Source organism: Nothoprocta perdicaria, unplaced genomic scaffold (assembly GCF_003342845.1).
Source record: "Nothoprocta perdicaria isolate Ctin4 unplaced genomic scaffold, notPer1 scaffold_249, whole genome shotgun sequence".
Classification (NCBI taxonomy): domain Eukaryota; kingdom Metazoa; phylum Chordata; class Aves; order Tinamiformes; family Tinamidae; genus Nothoprocta; species Nothoprocta perdicaria.
In genome coordinates, this window is record NW_020455476.1 from 660,951 (window position 1) to 677,409 (window position 16,459).

A 16,459-nucleotide genomic window follows, 5' to 3' on the forward strand; every position below is an offset into this window, starting at 1 on the left:
AACAGCAACCACTGTTTATGTAGGCTAAATGAGTTGTAGTCTCCCTGGGGCTTTGAAGTCAGTTATTAATCTAGTTTGCCYTGGCATCTCATGTTCATTCAGTCTTTCTGTGGATTAGTGTGTTATGGACGGAAACAGCAGCAGTGGGGAGGGGAAAATGCATAAAATCAGATAAAAGGTTGTATTAGCCTCTGGTTGRGAAACAGTAGCTCTGCTTATGAATCAAATATGTTCTAATAATGAATTGCTTTTGGTTCAAATGTAATTAATGGTGTCTTGCATTTCCTCTAACATACAGCAAATGTGTTGCATGGACTAGATATWTCCAAGCTGAGCTTCGTGGAATGCAAATGCTATACAGTATATAGTGATGGGTGCATAATAAAGGCCCTTAAGCAATGACTTTTCCCCGCAGTGCAACTAAATATGCATGAAAACAGAAAATGTCGTCTTYGAGCAAAAAACTGAGCCACAGAAGCTATTTTTCAACATATGTTTGCTTCTGTGCCAATTTTAACAGATTGACAGTATAATCTCTTAAGATCCACTTGGGGTATACAAGGTGTAGAGGCTCCACAGTGTTTCATGATACCATGTTGATGAAATTCTAAAGTTTCTGAAAACCTCAGTAGCTTACAGCTTCTTGAGTGACAATGTATTTATTTTTTTCAGTGGCAGAGAAAACTAAAGAGCAAGTATCTAATGTTGGCGGAGCTGTGGTGACAGGAGTGACAGCAGTGGCCCAGAAGACGGTGGAAGGAGCTGGGAACATCGCAGCAGCTACTGGCTTGGTGAAGAAGGATCAGTTGGCTAAGCAGGTTTGTTGATAATGTTTTCGGGCTGCAGGAAACAATTTCCACGGCCTCCCTGGAGTGACTGAGAGATGGATTATAGTTTTTTGGACCTGTCAATGGTATTTATGTGGSGTGATCTCTTATGCCAAGCAAGTGAAAATCAAAACCCTCCTTGTTGTCTGGCTTCTAAGTGGCCTGAAATCTTTGGAAATGTAAGTAGGATTATGCATGTAACTTATGGCTCTGAAAAGTCTAGCATCATTTTCATGTGCTCTAGGGATGATGCTGAACTTTGCTGCCTCCAGTGAGGGCCAGCATCTGTAAGTCACCTTAACAGTTAAATGTGAATTGAATAGGCTYGGGCCTGAAATAGAACCCTCTGGAGCTGGAAGACTAAACAGTTCAATTTAAGATGGCATTGATGATTTGTCTCCTCCACARATGAGGAGCAGAGAGGTCAATGGACCAATCATGTCCCTACTTGGACACTTGCCTGATGAGGCTTGGAAAAGAGGTGAATCCAAAATTAAGACAGAGGAGCGAATTTCCTGTCTTGGACTATTGTTACATGAAATAAAATCTGCCTGTGAACTCTGAACTCTACTCTTGCAGTTGTGCTGTRGCAAGTATAAAAAGAAATATAAGTACGGTGATATTAGCAAAGAGGTAAAGTTGGTGTGTTGTATAAGGAGTTACTCCATGTTTATTGTTGGCATGCAGCAGTCCTTTTMATTATATTAGAGAAGCAGCTGGTGCAAATAATGTTCACAGGTGTACGGTAGTGTTTTGAGATAAGGCAAACCCTTTCCTACTGTTTGGTGTAAGAATACTTTGATGTTAAACATAGTTCTCAAGAATAGTAGTAATGGTACAAAGATGGGTGTCATACTGATTCTTGCATTCTGAGCTGTTCAGTTGTATATTTTTTGCCATTTGGGGTAATGTGAAAATAGAGTAGTTTAAAAATATCTATCCTGGTGTCTAACTGAAGTGTGTGCACTTCTGATGCAAAAATCCCATTCTCACTTGAGAGAGGGAGGGGACAGTAGTGTTACATTGTGACCAAGCTTTTGTTCCATTGCAGTTGGTTGTTCTTAAATCTTTTGCAAGTGGTCTTGTTCTTGTAAAGCTGTTTTTGGCAGGGGAGAGAGTTAGTACTTGGTTCTTTTTTCTTTTTATCTGAAATAAAAKGTTGCTTTTTCCCATGGCTTGGTTGTTATAAGCTGTACCACAGTCTTAAGAATTTGAGTAACTAGGGAATTTCCAGAGGATAGGAGTATGGACATAAARTCTGAAGAGATGCCTATTGCCACCCTCAGGAGTATTAAGAGGATTTTCCCTCTTATGCTATYAGCTAGTTGATATCACAAGGGCCTCAGACCCTAACAGAAATCAGGGCAATCTRAGTGTGAGTGAATTGGTGTCAAGCTTGAAACCTTATTTCTTGGTGAAATAAGACAGTTGACTCAACTAGTTAGCTGGAAGAAGAGGTTTTGTGAGAAAGGCAAGCCTTSAATTAAGGAAAGAAACTTAGTTATCACAATCACATGTTTAAAAAAATTACCTTATTGTGGTCTGGTCTTGAGGTTTTTCTGTAGTGCAGGTCAGCTGAGGAAAGGCTGTTGTGTTAGATTTGTCCTTCATTGCTCTTGGTGGTTCCTCACTACCTGTAGCCCTGAAATAAGATTACAGCGGAGAATAGGTAAGCCTAYTGAATGTATATAAACAGTATTCCTAGTGCACGTGTGACTCATCCAGGCATCTAACCCTCTGTTTGAAGAACAAGTAGTGCCTTTTTTGTGTTATGGTGCAAGGTAGAAGGTAGCTGTTTGGGAATATTGAACATGGGCCTGACGAGTTCTGGCAGTGAGGCTCATGCTTGCTGCTAGGGCAGTGTTGGGTGCTTTTGGAGAACCTGTGTTCTGTGCTGTCCTGCGGCAATGCAGGCACAGAACAAGTCTTTGGGTAAGCAGTGCTTAGGAGGTGTTAGAAGAAACTTAGTAGTTGGGCTGCTTGCACAGGAGCATCTCAGCTTCCTTGAGACCACGCTYGCTCTCAACTTTTAAAAGCAAAGAACACGAAATGCACAATGTGATAGGATGGCTTCTTTCTTTCTTGTCTTACATGTTGCATGTATAAAATGTATGACTTGGAAAAGAAGGGAGGACTACCAGTGAATACTGATGCTTGCTTGTTTACTTAATGTGTATTTAGATGATGTGAGAGCAGATGAATGGAAGGCAAGACCCTTTGTTGGAGAATCCCCATCAATCACCAGCTGAATCACGGATGATGTTAAGAGAAGACTTGAGCTGTTTCTTGGCACTTGCAAAGGAAGCAGGGCCAGCAGTTAACTTGGTTGTTTTTACTGGTTAAACTCTATTTGGAGTGAATCACTTGGGGCTGGTCTTAGTGGGACAAATCTCTGAGTCTTAAAATATTATATTGCTTTAAACTAGCTTTTGSGAATTATTTCAATATAATTGTTATTTAAACAGTAATGAATCTGATTCATTAGGGATGCTAAGGCATCCAAAGTAGGAGAGGTGTTTAAGAWGTGATTCTACTCTTATTGCGTAGCCAATCCACCTGCTGAGGGCAGTTAATCTTTTTGGATGGGTGTGCTGAGGAACTTGTCTAGCTTATGTAGAGATGTAAATTTTGAGTGGACTTGTGAAAAAGCATTATGCTTCTGTATGGGCACACAGTTACGGAATCCAAGTGATCTTGATTTATTCAGTTTAACTTTTTCCAAACTTAATAGTGGGTTTTGAAGCCCCTTAGTTAGGTTTTCCATTTATTTCTCCATGTTGATAAGACCTCTGTTGGATATATATGCAGTAGTACATAGTTTATTGGATTACTGCACTGTAAAAAAGCATATAGGATTTACTGGAGTAGTTTAACCTTCATGGAATTTTATTGGGTGGAATATGCTGATTAGGTCAGAGAAAAGAGGTTGATATATAGGACAAGAGTGGAAGTGACCAAGCATTGGACAAAAACCAAGCAGGAAATTGCATGTCTTGCTCCTACCTTTCTTCTGTGTTGTCAAAAGAGCCATATATCCTAGAGCTAAAACATCTTATGGGTATGTTCCTTGATATCATATTCTTCCAAAGCCATTACCTAAACTATMTAAAGCTAGCCTGAGCAATGTAGAGGTGAGAGTACAGCAAGCATTCCTGTTGACTAAGGAATAGAGAGTGCCAACATGCATGATTCAAGCATGGGAGGGCTGGAGCTCCAGCTGTTACTGGACAGAGCCCTGGAGATGGTTGATTTGCAGTCTGTCCTTAGCCCCTCAATAGCTGAGAAAAATGCCTTTTCTGTTAAGGTCCATATTACTGATATCTAAAGGGCAAAACAGCAGTATTTAATGGAAGGCCATGTTCTGAAAGGCATGTCTAGATATGCATTGAAATGCACTGACATCTGTGACTCAACCACAAATTASTTGACAACTTGTGTTTTACCTAAATGCCTTGGAATTTACTGCTCTTCATTAAGGTGGGAACAAATGAGTTGAAAGGTCTCTGAGCTTTCTGGGTTTTCTGCTGGTATTCCTGCTGTTAGATTACTGTTGATGAGTGATATTTGAAGTTTATCTGCTGCATTCAGTATTGTTGAGAATAAAATGCTACTAAAGAACAAAAGAAAAAGCTCAGGTAGCTCTTSAGTTGCTTCGTGTTGCTCTTTCCAGCAATTACCATTTTAGCTTTGACCCTGGACAAATAACGGAGCTCACAACCTTAAAAGGAATATGCTTGTTCTTTGATATATATATTTTTCATTAGCTGATATGATGAGTCTATTCTGGGCTATGAAGCTTTCTTATATTACATGACAAACAGTTCAAGGTTGGCAATGGAGACAGTCCAATGCTCTCATGTCAAGATATTTATATATGTAGCTCTTGTATATAGGAGTAGAGCTTTTAATTWCTTAAAGGAGCAAGCAAGAGATGCTCCCCCTCCTCCATGCTCTTATAGGGAGACTGACCTGTGCTTAGATATTACTGGGTTGGTTTCTTTGCACCCCTTGTCTTTTACCTGTTGGGATCTTTCCTTCAGTTTCTTTTCTACCTCCATCTGTATCTGATTTCTGCTTGAGCTTGACATGTTSTGTAGCATGATCCAGGCTGCTTTTTTTGGTGCCTGTTGTACTCACTGAGSGTACAGGGATTGTTGTTTGGGTCTGTCAAGCCCATGTGGCACCAGTTATGTTAGAATGTTCCCTCTTTCCTAAGTRTCTGTCTGAGAATTCATGCAGTGTTCCCAGAGATGTATTTTTYTCCTCCTGTAAATAGAGTTGCCAAAAGCAAGTTAAATATTCAGGAAGAGGCTGCCTGCTGAGAGGAATATGTTTTAGTTGGTTTCGGAATGATTCATATTCATGCCAACTATTTCTCTTCTTGCTTGCTGTTGCATGAAGGATTCTGTTGTCTCAGAAGGGAAATGGTTTCATGTAACCCATAATAGTTGTGCAGACTTGAGTTGTGTGAAAATGCAAGTATTCGGGAATAAATTTTAGAAGCAGAGCATCTTCTGCTATAATATTTCCATGGTCTTTTTCTCTGCCAGTCAAGATTAGGTAGTCAAGCTTAGTTGGACTAACTCARGAGGGCAAGGATCTTAATGGTGATTTATTTGTCCATTTGCAAGTTATCWTCAGAGGACTTGTGAGGATAGCTGGTGCCTTTGGCTGTACTTATTGAACTCATATTGTAAATATTTGAGAAGACTCAGTACTTTCCTGTTGGTATGCATATGTAGTTTACAGATTAAACTGGGTGCATGAAACAGGCACCTAGTAATCAGTATACTTATGGCAATTAAAACAGATTATGGTTTGGCATCAAACACTGCAATTAATACTTGGTGTATCTTACTCATGTAAAAACTGCTTTCTAGGATGCTTCTTTAACTCCTGTCTGACTTAGATGATGCATTGTATAGCTTACTGARCAAATGCCACTTTGGAAATTCCTAGTAGCGTCCTTTTTATGTTTGGATTGCTCTTGATTTTGTGCCAGCAGTATTAGATCTCACAGGTCCCTCAAGATRTAATTGGCAGTTCAGAAGGAAGCACCACATAAATGATTTGATAGAGGAAGGTCAGAGATAAAATGGAGATGGAGGCTGTGTTTTTTTTTTTGAGAAAATTCTAACATGTCAAGAGAAGTCGTTGGGAATGTCATGGGAGTGTTTCATACTCCCATCCTATCCCCAGACTGAAGAAGGATTTCCTGACTTTTTCTCTTCAGCTTAGCTGAAGTGCATTTACTGTGTTTGAAGGTCCAGGACTAATATGTTTGGTAGCTAGTTGTTCATGTCCACAGCATAATGAGACACCAGTGCACCATTTTAAGTGTCTACTTGGAGGCTAAAGAGAGGATACTTGAACTAGTGGATGCATGGAGATGGGAACCTAGTGATCTTGGCCAAGTATAGCACAGGGTTGTCAGTCCAACCTGCAGATGTAGACTGGGAGTTTCTTCTTGGCAGCCTAGAACTGAGGCTGGCTCTCTGAAATGGGGATAAGGTGTCTTCACACATGGTATTTCAAATCAATTTGTGTTTACTTGTTAAAAGCTTAATAGGTACTCTAGTAACCTTAAGGGAGGGATTACATTCAAATAGAGCTTGTGGTCATCAGCAAAATGGTGCCTTGTAGCTTATTTTGGGATAGGGTGGTGTACTGATGCTTCACAGGCAAGGGGACTCATTTAGCAACACTTCACACCTCCTACATGCAATGTATGCATSTGAGATGAAGCTTTTAAGTCTGTTTGTTCTTTGCAGATTTTATCAGGGCTTTCTTGCAGGTGTGTGCTCTGTATTATGGTTGTGAGAAGTTCTGTAAGTGCCTGCTGTTGTCCCACGGGAGAAATAAAGGAAATCTAGTGTGAAATAGATTCAAAAGCAGAATGCAAGTGTACTTTGATTTTAAGTGGTAAATACCTTGGCAACAGTGARGAGGAAGATAGTGTAGTTTGCTTCATTTTTTTGCTTTGTTTGATGCTGAACTCAGTTTAGTTTGTTCTAGCCTTTGTGGGCTGCATAATAGGGGATAATGCAACTCATTTGATCGCTTCACTGGACTTGTCAAGGGGAATCAAGAGCAATTCAGATGCATCTGCTGACTGAGATGACTGCATGGAGGACTAGAGGTCATACTGGAAATAAAGATGAGATTGTGGCAGGTGAAGATGTCTACAGTGATGCCACCCCTACAAGTTGCTGTGCAGTAACCTGGACAGTGAAGGGCACTGACTTAAAGCATCAGCTAAAGAACACCTTCCCTTGTCAGGCAGAAATTGTGTTTTGATCAGCGTGAGCACTTTATTCTGCTTTGGTCAGGATCTGTTGGCAAAATAGCCTTGAAAACTGCTGATGCACCTTGAGCCAGTATGTCTTGTTATAGTGGCAGTGTGTTCTGTGATACTGGCAACACAAAGCCATGTATAGAACTAACTAGTCATGCTCCAGGTTACAGTAGTCTCAGTGAAAGGAAAGCAAGGCGGGTGGCAGCTGCTTCTGGTAACACTGGTAATGCTTCTCCCAAAAGCTCTGAAATTTGACCTTTTTRATGGATTCTACAGCCTTCTTAGGCAGTAGTTTAAAACAAGTGGCAGGCTAAAGTGCTGAAAGCTGTGGGAGGTGGACCTGGAGATCTGAGGTGATTGACTTGGAGGTCATGCCTGTTCCTGAGACTGATATGGCCTTAGGGCCAATGCTTACTGGGAAGCTCCAAATGAATGATGGCAACTGACAGTTTGCAAAGGCAGCCTGAAGGCGAGACCTCTTACTAAAATAACAGTGAAGTTAGCACTGGGGTAGAACTGGATGCAGCACCYTAGCTTCTTGGCTCTGAAACTTTTCAAGTACGTGTATTCAAGCTGTTTAGTTCATTGTTTCCAGGGAGAAATTAGAGGGGAAATCGTATGACAATTATGTTAGGTACATATCATTGTAAAGAAATATCATGTATTATGTTAGGTACATCTTGATGTGTAAATCTATAAACATGATTGTAGTAGTGGATGCTGCCAAAGGTTTCATGCTTCTCTTCAGAGGAAGATGTACAAAAGATARAGGACCTGCTTAGAGTTGTCTGTACAGTAAATATGCCTCAAATCTTGTTTTATTTTGGACTTGCATCTGACACCTTTAGGAAACAAAGAAAACTTGGCCTCTTGGTTTGTAAACATGTGGCTGGCATACAAATGTCCCTGCGGAAATCTGTTCTTGTTCCCAGGCCCCTGTGCAAGGAGGAGAAAGGGCTCAGTCTATTACTGTCTGCAACACATTGACCTTTCTCATACCTGTCTGCTATCTTTWACCAAGAAAATAGTACCTCTGAATAGGTGCCAGAAGTCTTGCTGCCCTTGAAATTCAGCATTTCAGCCTGATTCTTGCTGCTGTTGCACACATTCATTATTCTCTTTGATATTACATGGGAGGGTGTTGTGTTTCWAATTTTAGTTGTATAACCAGTCTGCCTCAATCCTAATGGTGATCCCATTGGGAACTGCAGGAGACTTAGTTGGAGCACAATTTGATCAGTGCTGACTACTTCTGAATATCATCACCCTAGTACTTAAACKGGTGTTCTGCATGTTCTAGCTTTGTTCAGCAAGCAGGGCTTAWTGGTGGCTTTAGGGATTCTAATAGAGTTAAGAATTTATCTGAAAAGACTTGGTCAGTAGCTTCTATGCTATATATTCCTCTTCATGCCCAAAACACATTTTCAGCTGTTGAAACCTCATAGCCTGAGTACTATTGGATTCTATGTGTCTGTTGTTTCTGTGGCTATGTATATGTACCTATTTATGTTTATGTAGTTACAATGTTATGCAGCCTGTAACTAGCAGGCTTTACCCCAGCAAGTTGTGTTGGGGTCCCTAGGAGTCTGTTTCCATGCTGCTATCATCTACCCTGCCATTTTACTGTAATTTTTTTAGCCTCCACAGGTCTTAGACATGTCCACCATGTGTGAATACAAATCTGTCCCATAATAGATGKTAGAGGGGGTGACTGTCCATCACAGGATAGGCTGTTGCCACTGGAAATGCCMAGAATTTCAGCCAAGTACAGAGAATCTAAGCACTGCAGCCTAATCCCTATTGCTGTTTCAGGAGTGTTTCTACTGAATAATTCATAACCATTGGCTACACTAGAACTCTCATCTAGCCCTTCTTTTTAACGCCTTCAAGGTGTATTATATAYTGTGCTTGATGGGTCTGCATCAAGTTTTCTTAATTCTGTTTTTTTGGATAAATAATAAATCATAATAGAATCTGAAGCTAATGGTGTACAGACTGCAGAACYGCAAGCAGAATTGATCAGTTGAAGAATAATTTAACTGAGCCAAGGCAACTTGGTGAATGAGTGAAGCTGGTCTGATATCTTCCTGCTTTTCTTAAAAAAAAACTTCTGATTGAATCTTAAAAGTTAAATTAGTCTATGCTAATATTCAATTTCAGTTAGTTAAATCCATCAAAATGAAATGGGCTTGSATAGATGTGAATAGGTGCATTGCTTGAAGCCAGTGTCTATGGAAGATGTAGYTTGATTAGGATTGTCTTCATTAGGAGTGAAGATGGATGAGAAGTAAGTTTCAGGCTGACCTGTGCTTTTGCTTACCTACAGCTAGGTAWCTCTGACACTTAATGAGGAAAAAGATCTAGGTTAGCCTCTTAAGAAGAATTTTGAAAAAGAGGGAAACTGCAAATTGGTTTCCTATAGATGGAAGGAAACTTGAAATTTSTGTTTTGACATATTRTGTTCTGCTTGCAAGACTGAAAATCATTTCAATGTGTCTTTTAAATGGATGATCTTAAAGCTATGGTATGTAATGTTCAAGAAGTATATTCAAGGACAATGCTATCATCTAGTTCCATATTTTGGTAGTTGAGAGACACTGGATTCCCTTGTCCAGATCTCTCTTGGAGGGTGTGGGAAGGAATTTGGCCCRTCACCAGACATGGTGACTTATCTCAAATAATCAACTACTTGTTGATCACTGCCTCCTCTGTTCAAAGAACACAYTGAACTTCGGATAAAATGTCATCCTGCATGTGCCCTACAGACTGGCTTGAGAAATGGAGGCAACAGAGTGTGAAATGACTGTTTTTGCAGAGCAGCTGGGTTCCTCACAATGAGACTTAACATAAAGGTTTCCCTGTTGATCTAAGYGGGGGTAGATGACCCTGAGATGAACCAAGAAATGTCTGGAGGGCTTGCTGGCAGAATGCAAGCTGGACATGCTTAAGAATGAAGGAGTGTGACTGATGCTAGGAGAGTTCAGGTGTGTAACTCAGATGCAGGCTGCTTTAGGACAGAAGCACTGGAGACATTCCAAAAAYATGTGGATCCCTGTGCTCTGCAGAGTGGCGTAGAGACATCTTGAAACATTCATTTGACAGTGGGTTATGCATGAGAAGAAAGTGTTCACATCAAGGGTGCTTGTGCTTGACTGCATACTGCTTAGCTTTGTCTGGGAAGGCCAAACAGGATTAACAGTTTTAATACTTGGCTATTAACCTAGACATGCATCAGGATAAGGTTCTTCTTCAGCACCTCATTAGTGCCTCTGTCATCAAGACAGCTCAACTGCAGCTAGCAGGTTGCTTAGGCACTATGGGATTCAGCCTTTAATTGGTATTTGCAGGAAAATCAAGGAAAAGTGAAYAGACATGATGAATTTGCTATATATTCAGCTAATCAAATGCACACGGTGAAATTATCAGTGCTAGAGTGTTTTTAGCTTACTGCTCTTGAATAGTGAGCTCTCAATCAGATCTCAAGTCTGAGCGGTTGTGTTCAAGTACATTTTGTTGTATGAAGTCTATTGTTAAACTGATGCTTCCCTGTGGGAAGTGTTGCTGGTTTGGGTTCTGTCCTCAGAACAATGCTAGAATTTGTCTTGCTTTGACTGCTAGAAGAATTATTGCTGCAAGTATTCAGGAGTTGCAACTTCTGTTCATTATCTCAATTGTTATCTGATCAAGTTAAGCATGAGGTTAGTCACTGTCTTAAATTAAAAAAAAGTCTTTTAGACTATGAAATAATTAGAAAAGGGTCTTGATAGGCTGGGAATAAACAGGATATCTACTTTCTGGGATATAAGTGTGAAAATCCTTAGAAGAATATAAGCCAATAGTCTTTTAAGTGTCTTTATATTTCACTGTAGGTATTCTGCATTAGTCATCTGGGCAAGGGCAACCTTTCACAGATGAGGCCATAGATGGAGCAGACCTGGGCAGTTGAAAACAGCAACTAMCATTTTCAACATGAACTGTGATAGTGTTTAAATTGATTATTCAATCCTTTTGTGGGACTTGCTYTGGTGAAGGAGGGATTTTGTGGGCCTATGGACTGTCATTCTGGAAGATAAAATGATCTATCTTCCACCCTTTGTCCTGAAGATCAGTAAGACTTCACGTTACATAAATCTGTTATAAGGACCAGAAGGCTAGCTCAGAAGAGTATGGTGGCAGCAGGATCAAGGAGATGATTTGATCTTCACCTACTTGTAGYTCTCTTTCAGGGTTTTCTAAGGTTCTTCCATGTGAACTGGCACTTGGGATAAGTCCGAAGCGTAGAAAGGGGAAGACAAGAAGAACCCTCTTGGCTGAACCTGAAYAGAGAAACTTGAACTACACTTGTTGTATGCCAAGTTGTGCTATGCTATGGGTATGGATGAAGAAATACAGCAGATGTTACAGATGTATGTGCATCTTGTATTTTGTGCAGAAAAAACTCTACTGTATAGCTCATTAGACTAGGGGACTCAAACATTTAAGATGACAAAAATAATCRCTTCTGATATGCTTTCAAGAAAGTGAAGATTATTTTAAAGAAACTAGAAGCCAAATGTCGTTTAGTCTCTAGAACAAACGATTCTAGTCTGTTGGAAATGTGAGGCAAGAAGCTGGAATTTCACTTGCTTGTTGGGGATTAGAAGAAKAGTCCGTATTAATTAGCACAGTTAGCAATGTTGATGCCAAAGGTGGAAACCTGAACTGGCTAATTATGCAATGTGTAATGGGTGTTTAAGTATCCAATTGCTGYATCAGTGTTGATTTAAGCACCTACTGGGAGAGAATAGATGGCTTATTAGATCATTCTTTGAGGCTCTGCATGCCAAGGACCAAGGAAASTACATGCTAAAACCCATTGCAGGTATTTTCTGCATAACAGTATGGCATAATCCAACAGTGTGCTGCAGGATAATCAAGTTTGAGCTGAAAATCCATGAGGCCCTATTTCTCTAGTAGAGGAAGAGTTAACATTTGGGGAGGCCTCAGTTGGACATGAGAGGCATCTTCTTCCACAGAAGGGTTTCCATCATGCCAGCACTCCCAAAGCATTTGACAAGCAGATGGCAGGTTGCAAATGCTGAAAGAAATCTYGATGCTAGTTGCCTCTTCATGCACTGCCCAAAACCCTTGAACTGCTCAGCCTCTTCAAGTTAAGCTCTCTAAGTTTTGGGTCTTTAGGTCTCTAAGTCTTGTTTGTCTTGAGCTTTTTGAAGTCTAAGTTGATAAGACTAGCAGGAAAACAAAGCCCTGTTCTGTTGCTGCTTGGATATTTCTAATAATACATGTTTCTAATAGTGAAGTCAGCCTGGCTTAAAACACTTAAAGGGAAMATTCAAACTCAAAACTGTACATTTTGATACCGTTGCCAGAGTGCTTAGAGTTGGGCTACATCCCTRAATTCCTTACTGTTTTGGTATGCTCCTTGAAATTATAACAAAATCACTGAAAGTGATTTTCGTGGCAAGATATTTTTTCCATCAATTTTTGGGAGAGATATTTTGGCTTTGTATGCTGTGATCTGAGCAAGGAGTCATCCCTTGATGAACTTGTGATTTTCTGTGGCCTGCTGTTGAACATGTGAAATAGAACCTGATAAGTGACAAAGAGCTCAGCTCTTTCAGTCACCCATTATGCTTTTTAAAAMTATTAGCTTTTCTGTTGTACTTAGGACCTACCAAAAAATTGCCAAGTAATAAAATGGTAGGCAGAAATATTTTCACTGTAGTGAATTTTCTCTAGTGATATGTTTTGGCATCTTAACCTTGGGCTAATCTGTTCACATTTTTCTAGAGATCTCTTACTGTAGCATATTTGTTAAGGGTTAGATGGAAAGTATTGAATTATGCAAAGAGTGAAACTTGACCTGGTTTGAGTTGAGAAGTGATATGTGAGCAGATTTTAATTACTGTGAACTTGTCATTTATTCAAGAAATATTTGCTTGTTGCAGCCTGATTGCTCTGACTTGATTTATAGATTGCTGCTTGTACTGAGCATTTGGTCAGTTAGTGCCTCATAATGATCTTCTCGGACTGGATGTCTTCTGTGCTCACAGCCTGATGGAAGGGACTGTACAAATACTTGAGCAAATACGTAGCTACACTGTATTTCCAATGGTTTTGCATATGCATCATAATAGAATGTAAATAAAAAGATTGGTGAAGGCAGTTGCAGTGGTTATAAGAAGCGTGTTCACACAAGTCTTCTGGAATAGGTTTTGGTGGATTAGTGTTATAATAGCTTGTACTTCATACTAAGACAAGTGCAARGTTTTAGAATTCCTTTTCAATGTATCTTGGAGATGGAAATTGGTTAGCTGTTTGTGCATGATCAGATGCCTTGATTCCTTTTATGCCTTGAAAAAGAAAAACACCTCTTGATGTGGAACTCCATTATAATCCCAAGTAAACTGTAGTCAACTTGGACTGTCATAAGCATTCCCTGGTGCAATAACTTGCCAGTCTATTCTGTTCTAAGAGTAAACCATGTCTTGATTATAAATAATTGTTAAAGCTGATGCTGAAAATCTCCCAAGGATGGGAATCTGTTGTTATAGAGGCATGCCAGCTTGAGGATTCTTTGTTAGTGAGTTACAGGATGGGTTATTAGGCTGACGTTTCAATTGTTCTTAGGTTTCACTGTTAACAGCCTGAAGTGAAGGCTGGATGTAGCATTTCTGAGCATTCYAGCCCTTGTGTTGTTTTGGATGAACAGCTGTTGAGTCCACTGCATTTAGTTTGTAGTTTAAAAAATCATAAGCAAGTGCTAGAAACTATTTAAATGGAACTTAAGAGCTAATACAAATGTAGCTTTTGTGTTGCCTTTGCAATTTCAATACTTAGAGATTTTGACCTTTTTCTCAGATGGAGTCTTGAGATGGTTTCTACCCTTGTGTTCCTGTTCAGTTGCTGCTATTAACAATTAATTTGGCTTAATTAGCATTTGCAAATAGGTATACTGTTTTTTCTCAGACTTCAGAAAGATTCTTTTTCAAGAGAACTTTCATCAGGCACGTTGGAGCTGAAACCCTGTCTTTTTTTCCTACCTTTTTTGCTCTTTTACTTTTCAGTTGACAAGATCTTGTTTTTATTCAAATCACTTTGAATCAATTTTTCAGTTAAGAATAAGGTACAACACTAGCTGCTTCATTAGATTTAAGCATTAATTTCACAATGCCCCCTTAATCCACCCATTTTGCAGTCCTCTTGAATAAYTGTCAGGCAAGATAGGCTCTCCAGCACTTGGCATGCTACTGCTCATGATTGTTACCCTTCAGGCTTGTGCTCTTCCCAGGTGTGCAATACTGGCCTAAGTCTTACCTGTGTAGTCAGSGGGTCATTTGCTGAACAATTGAGAGCAAATCCAGACCTAGCTGTAATGGCTCTGAAATGCTCACCCTATCTGTTTACTTCCTAAAGTGCCATAGTACTATGTGACTTAGTGTTTGTCTGTTAAGATTTTTTGGATGTACCTCGTCGTGCAAAACAAACTGGCTTTCATAAAAAGAAGCAGGAGAAATGAGCTTTTCCTCCTGACAAACGCGACACACTTGAGATTGTATTGTTACAAGAAGAGAAAGGGAGAATTTTCTTACTCCAAAAAAATAAAAGAACAGAACACAGTCTCCAAAACCCAGCACGAAAGAGTAGTCTGTCCTGATTATTYTACTTGTTCTATGTCATGACTGGAGGGAACGTTGCTTTCCAATGTGATGTTCTAACTGTCTCTCAGACTATGGAAGTGGAATAACATAACTCACTTGAGCTTTTTTGATTGTCTCCCATAATCTGCAGGTGTTCTGCTCAGTGCAGTGAGAACCAATTCTCTGCAGCCAAGAAAGCAGTTTGAAAGTTTACTTACACATAGTATAATTGTCAATATTTTCAATAAATGRTTACTTAAATTGCTAAGTTATCCTCTTGTGCTTTACAGATGAGGATTTCTGTTTTGTTCTCAGCAGCCGGTATGTTGATGTTAAAAATGAAGCCCTTGGTCAGTTTAACTTGGTGASCAATAACTAGAATGCTACCTTCAAGGCATCCCATTTGAGCTTAGAGCACCCTCAAATAAGTTTCTGAAAAGTCTTGAGTTTGGTTCCCCACTGTGTTACTGGAAACTGCTCTTWAATGAACATAGACATGGGAAGATGATCCAACAAAATTCCCCAAGTGGATGCTGAGAACCCCCACGTTCCACCCAAATGCATACTCTGGATAAATGACTTACCCCCTCTGACAAAACTAGTTGAGGAGCGAAAAAGAAGAACTCAAATGTTCTCTTTGTTAGCATGGACTATGTAGGCCTTTCCTGAAACAGCWTTTCAGCACGTGATTAGACAAGTATGGTATGCAAAGGCAGCTTAAAAAGATGGGAAATCTTGATATCCTGCAGTATATTGTTGGGAATGCAGTTCTTGCTATCTAACTTGTACAACATGCTGTTTCATGAATTAAATGCAGCCCTGAAACTGCCTTTTTTAGTAAGAGGACAAAATATGATAATTGGTTTCAGTTCTCTGAGCCTTTGAGGAACTTGAGAATTTTATTGCTGTTTACAAAATGGATGCAGTAAAAGCATAATTGAGAAACTAGAGAATTGAGGCAATTTTTATGTCTCTTGCTCCATTCACTTAAATGACAAAAGAATTATATTTTGGAAGATCCTGAGATGGGCTGTGTACCATGTTTGCTTATTAATGTTTCAATATGTTTACTGGAGATTATGCATCTCTTTGGATTTTTCTGCATTAGAAATATGTGCTGGTTCATAATTGGGTGAGGAAGTGGTTTTATTCTCTTAGCAGTTTAAGTGAACAGTTAAGGATATAATAAGAGTTCTGACTGAAAGAAAAGAATCAGGAGATATAGGTAGAATGGAGGATAGGTGGAAAACAGATACAACTATCATGTGTCAGTGTTTCTCTCTGGCATCAGTCCTGCTGGAAGTGGCCAGGAATTAATTGTAGCAGCAGAACTTGGGACTRCACTTGGTACCAGTGTAAGAAGGATATTAATGATCCAAATGGGCCTTGGTGGCCTCATGAGGCTCTGTCGTGGKGCTTTGCTTTGATGGCACGCCAGCAAAATCTTCAGAGATGGAGCTGGGACATGGCTGAGTGATGCTCTTAAATATACTTTGAGGAGCTTGGTTCATATTTCTTTTCTAGGCAGAGAAAATAAACTTACTTCTTCATTCAAGASGCAGATGAAAATCCATACGGTGCTGTAGCACTCTTGCCTCATTATGTTTAACAGCAATGAGCAGAGGTAATAGTGCCATGGATTACAGATAGTACTTCCTGTAGTGAGAGACTAAAGCTAAGTAATTGGTGGACTGTGT

The 16,459-nt window shown here is 39.7% G+C and overlaps 1 protein-coding gene across 2 annotated transcripts in view; it reads left to right on the forward strand.

The window, feature by feature from the left end:
- Window positions 1–16,459, forward strand: part of SNCA (synuclein alpha) — a 50,501-nt gene that overhangs the window by 14,364 nt on the left and 19,678 nt on the right. For both annotated transcript variants that reach the window (XM_026039992.1, XM_026039993.1), the window contains exon 4: window positions 673–818. In XM_026039992.1, coding sequence (XP_025895777.1) covers window positions 673–818 — 146 coding nt within the window. The remainder of the gene's footprint in view (window positions 1–672; window positions 819–16,459) is intronic.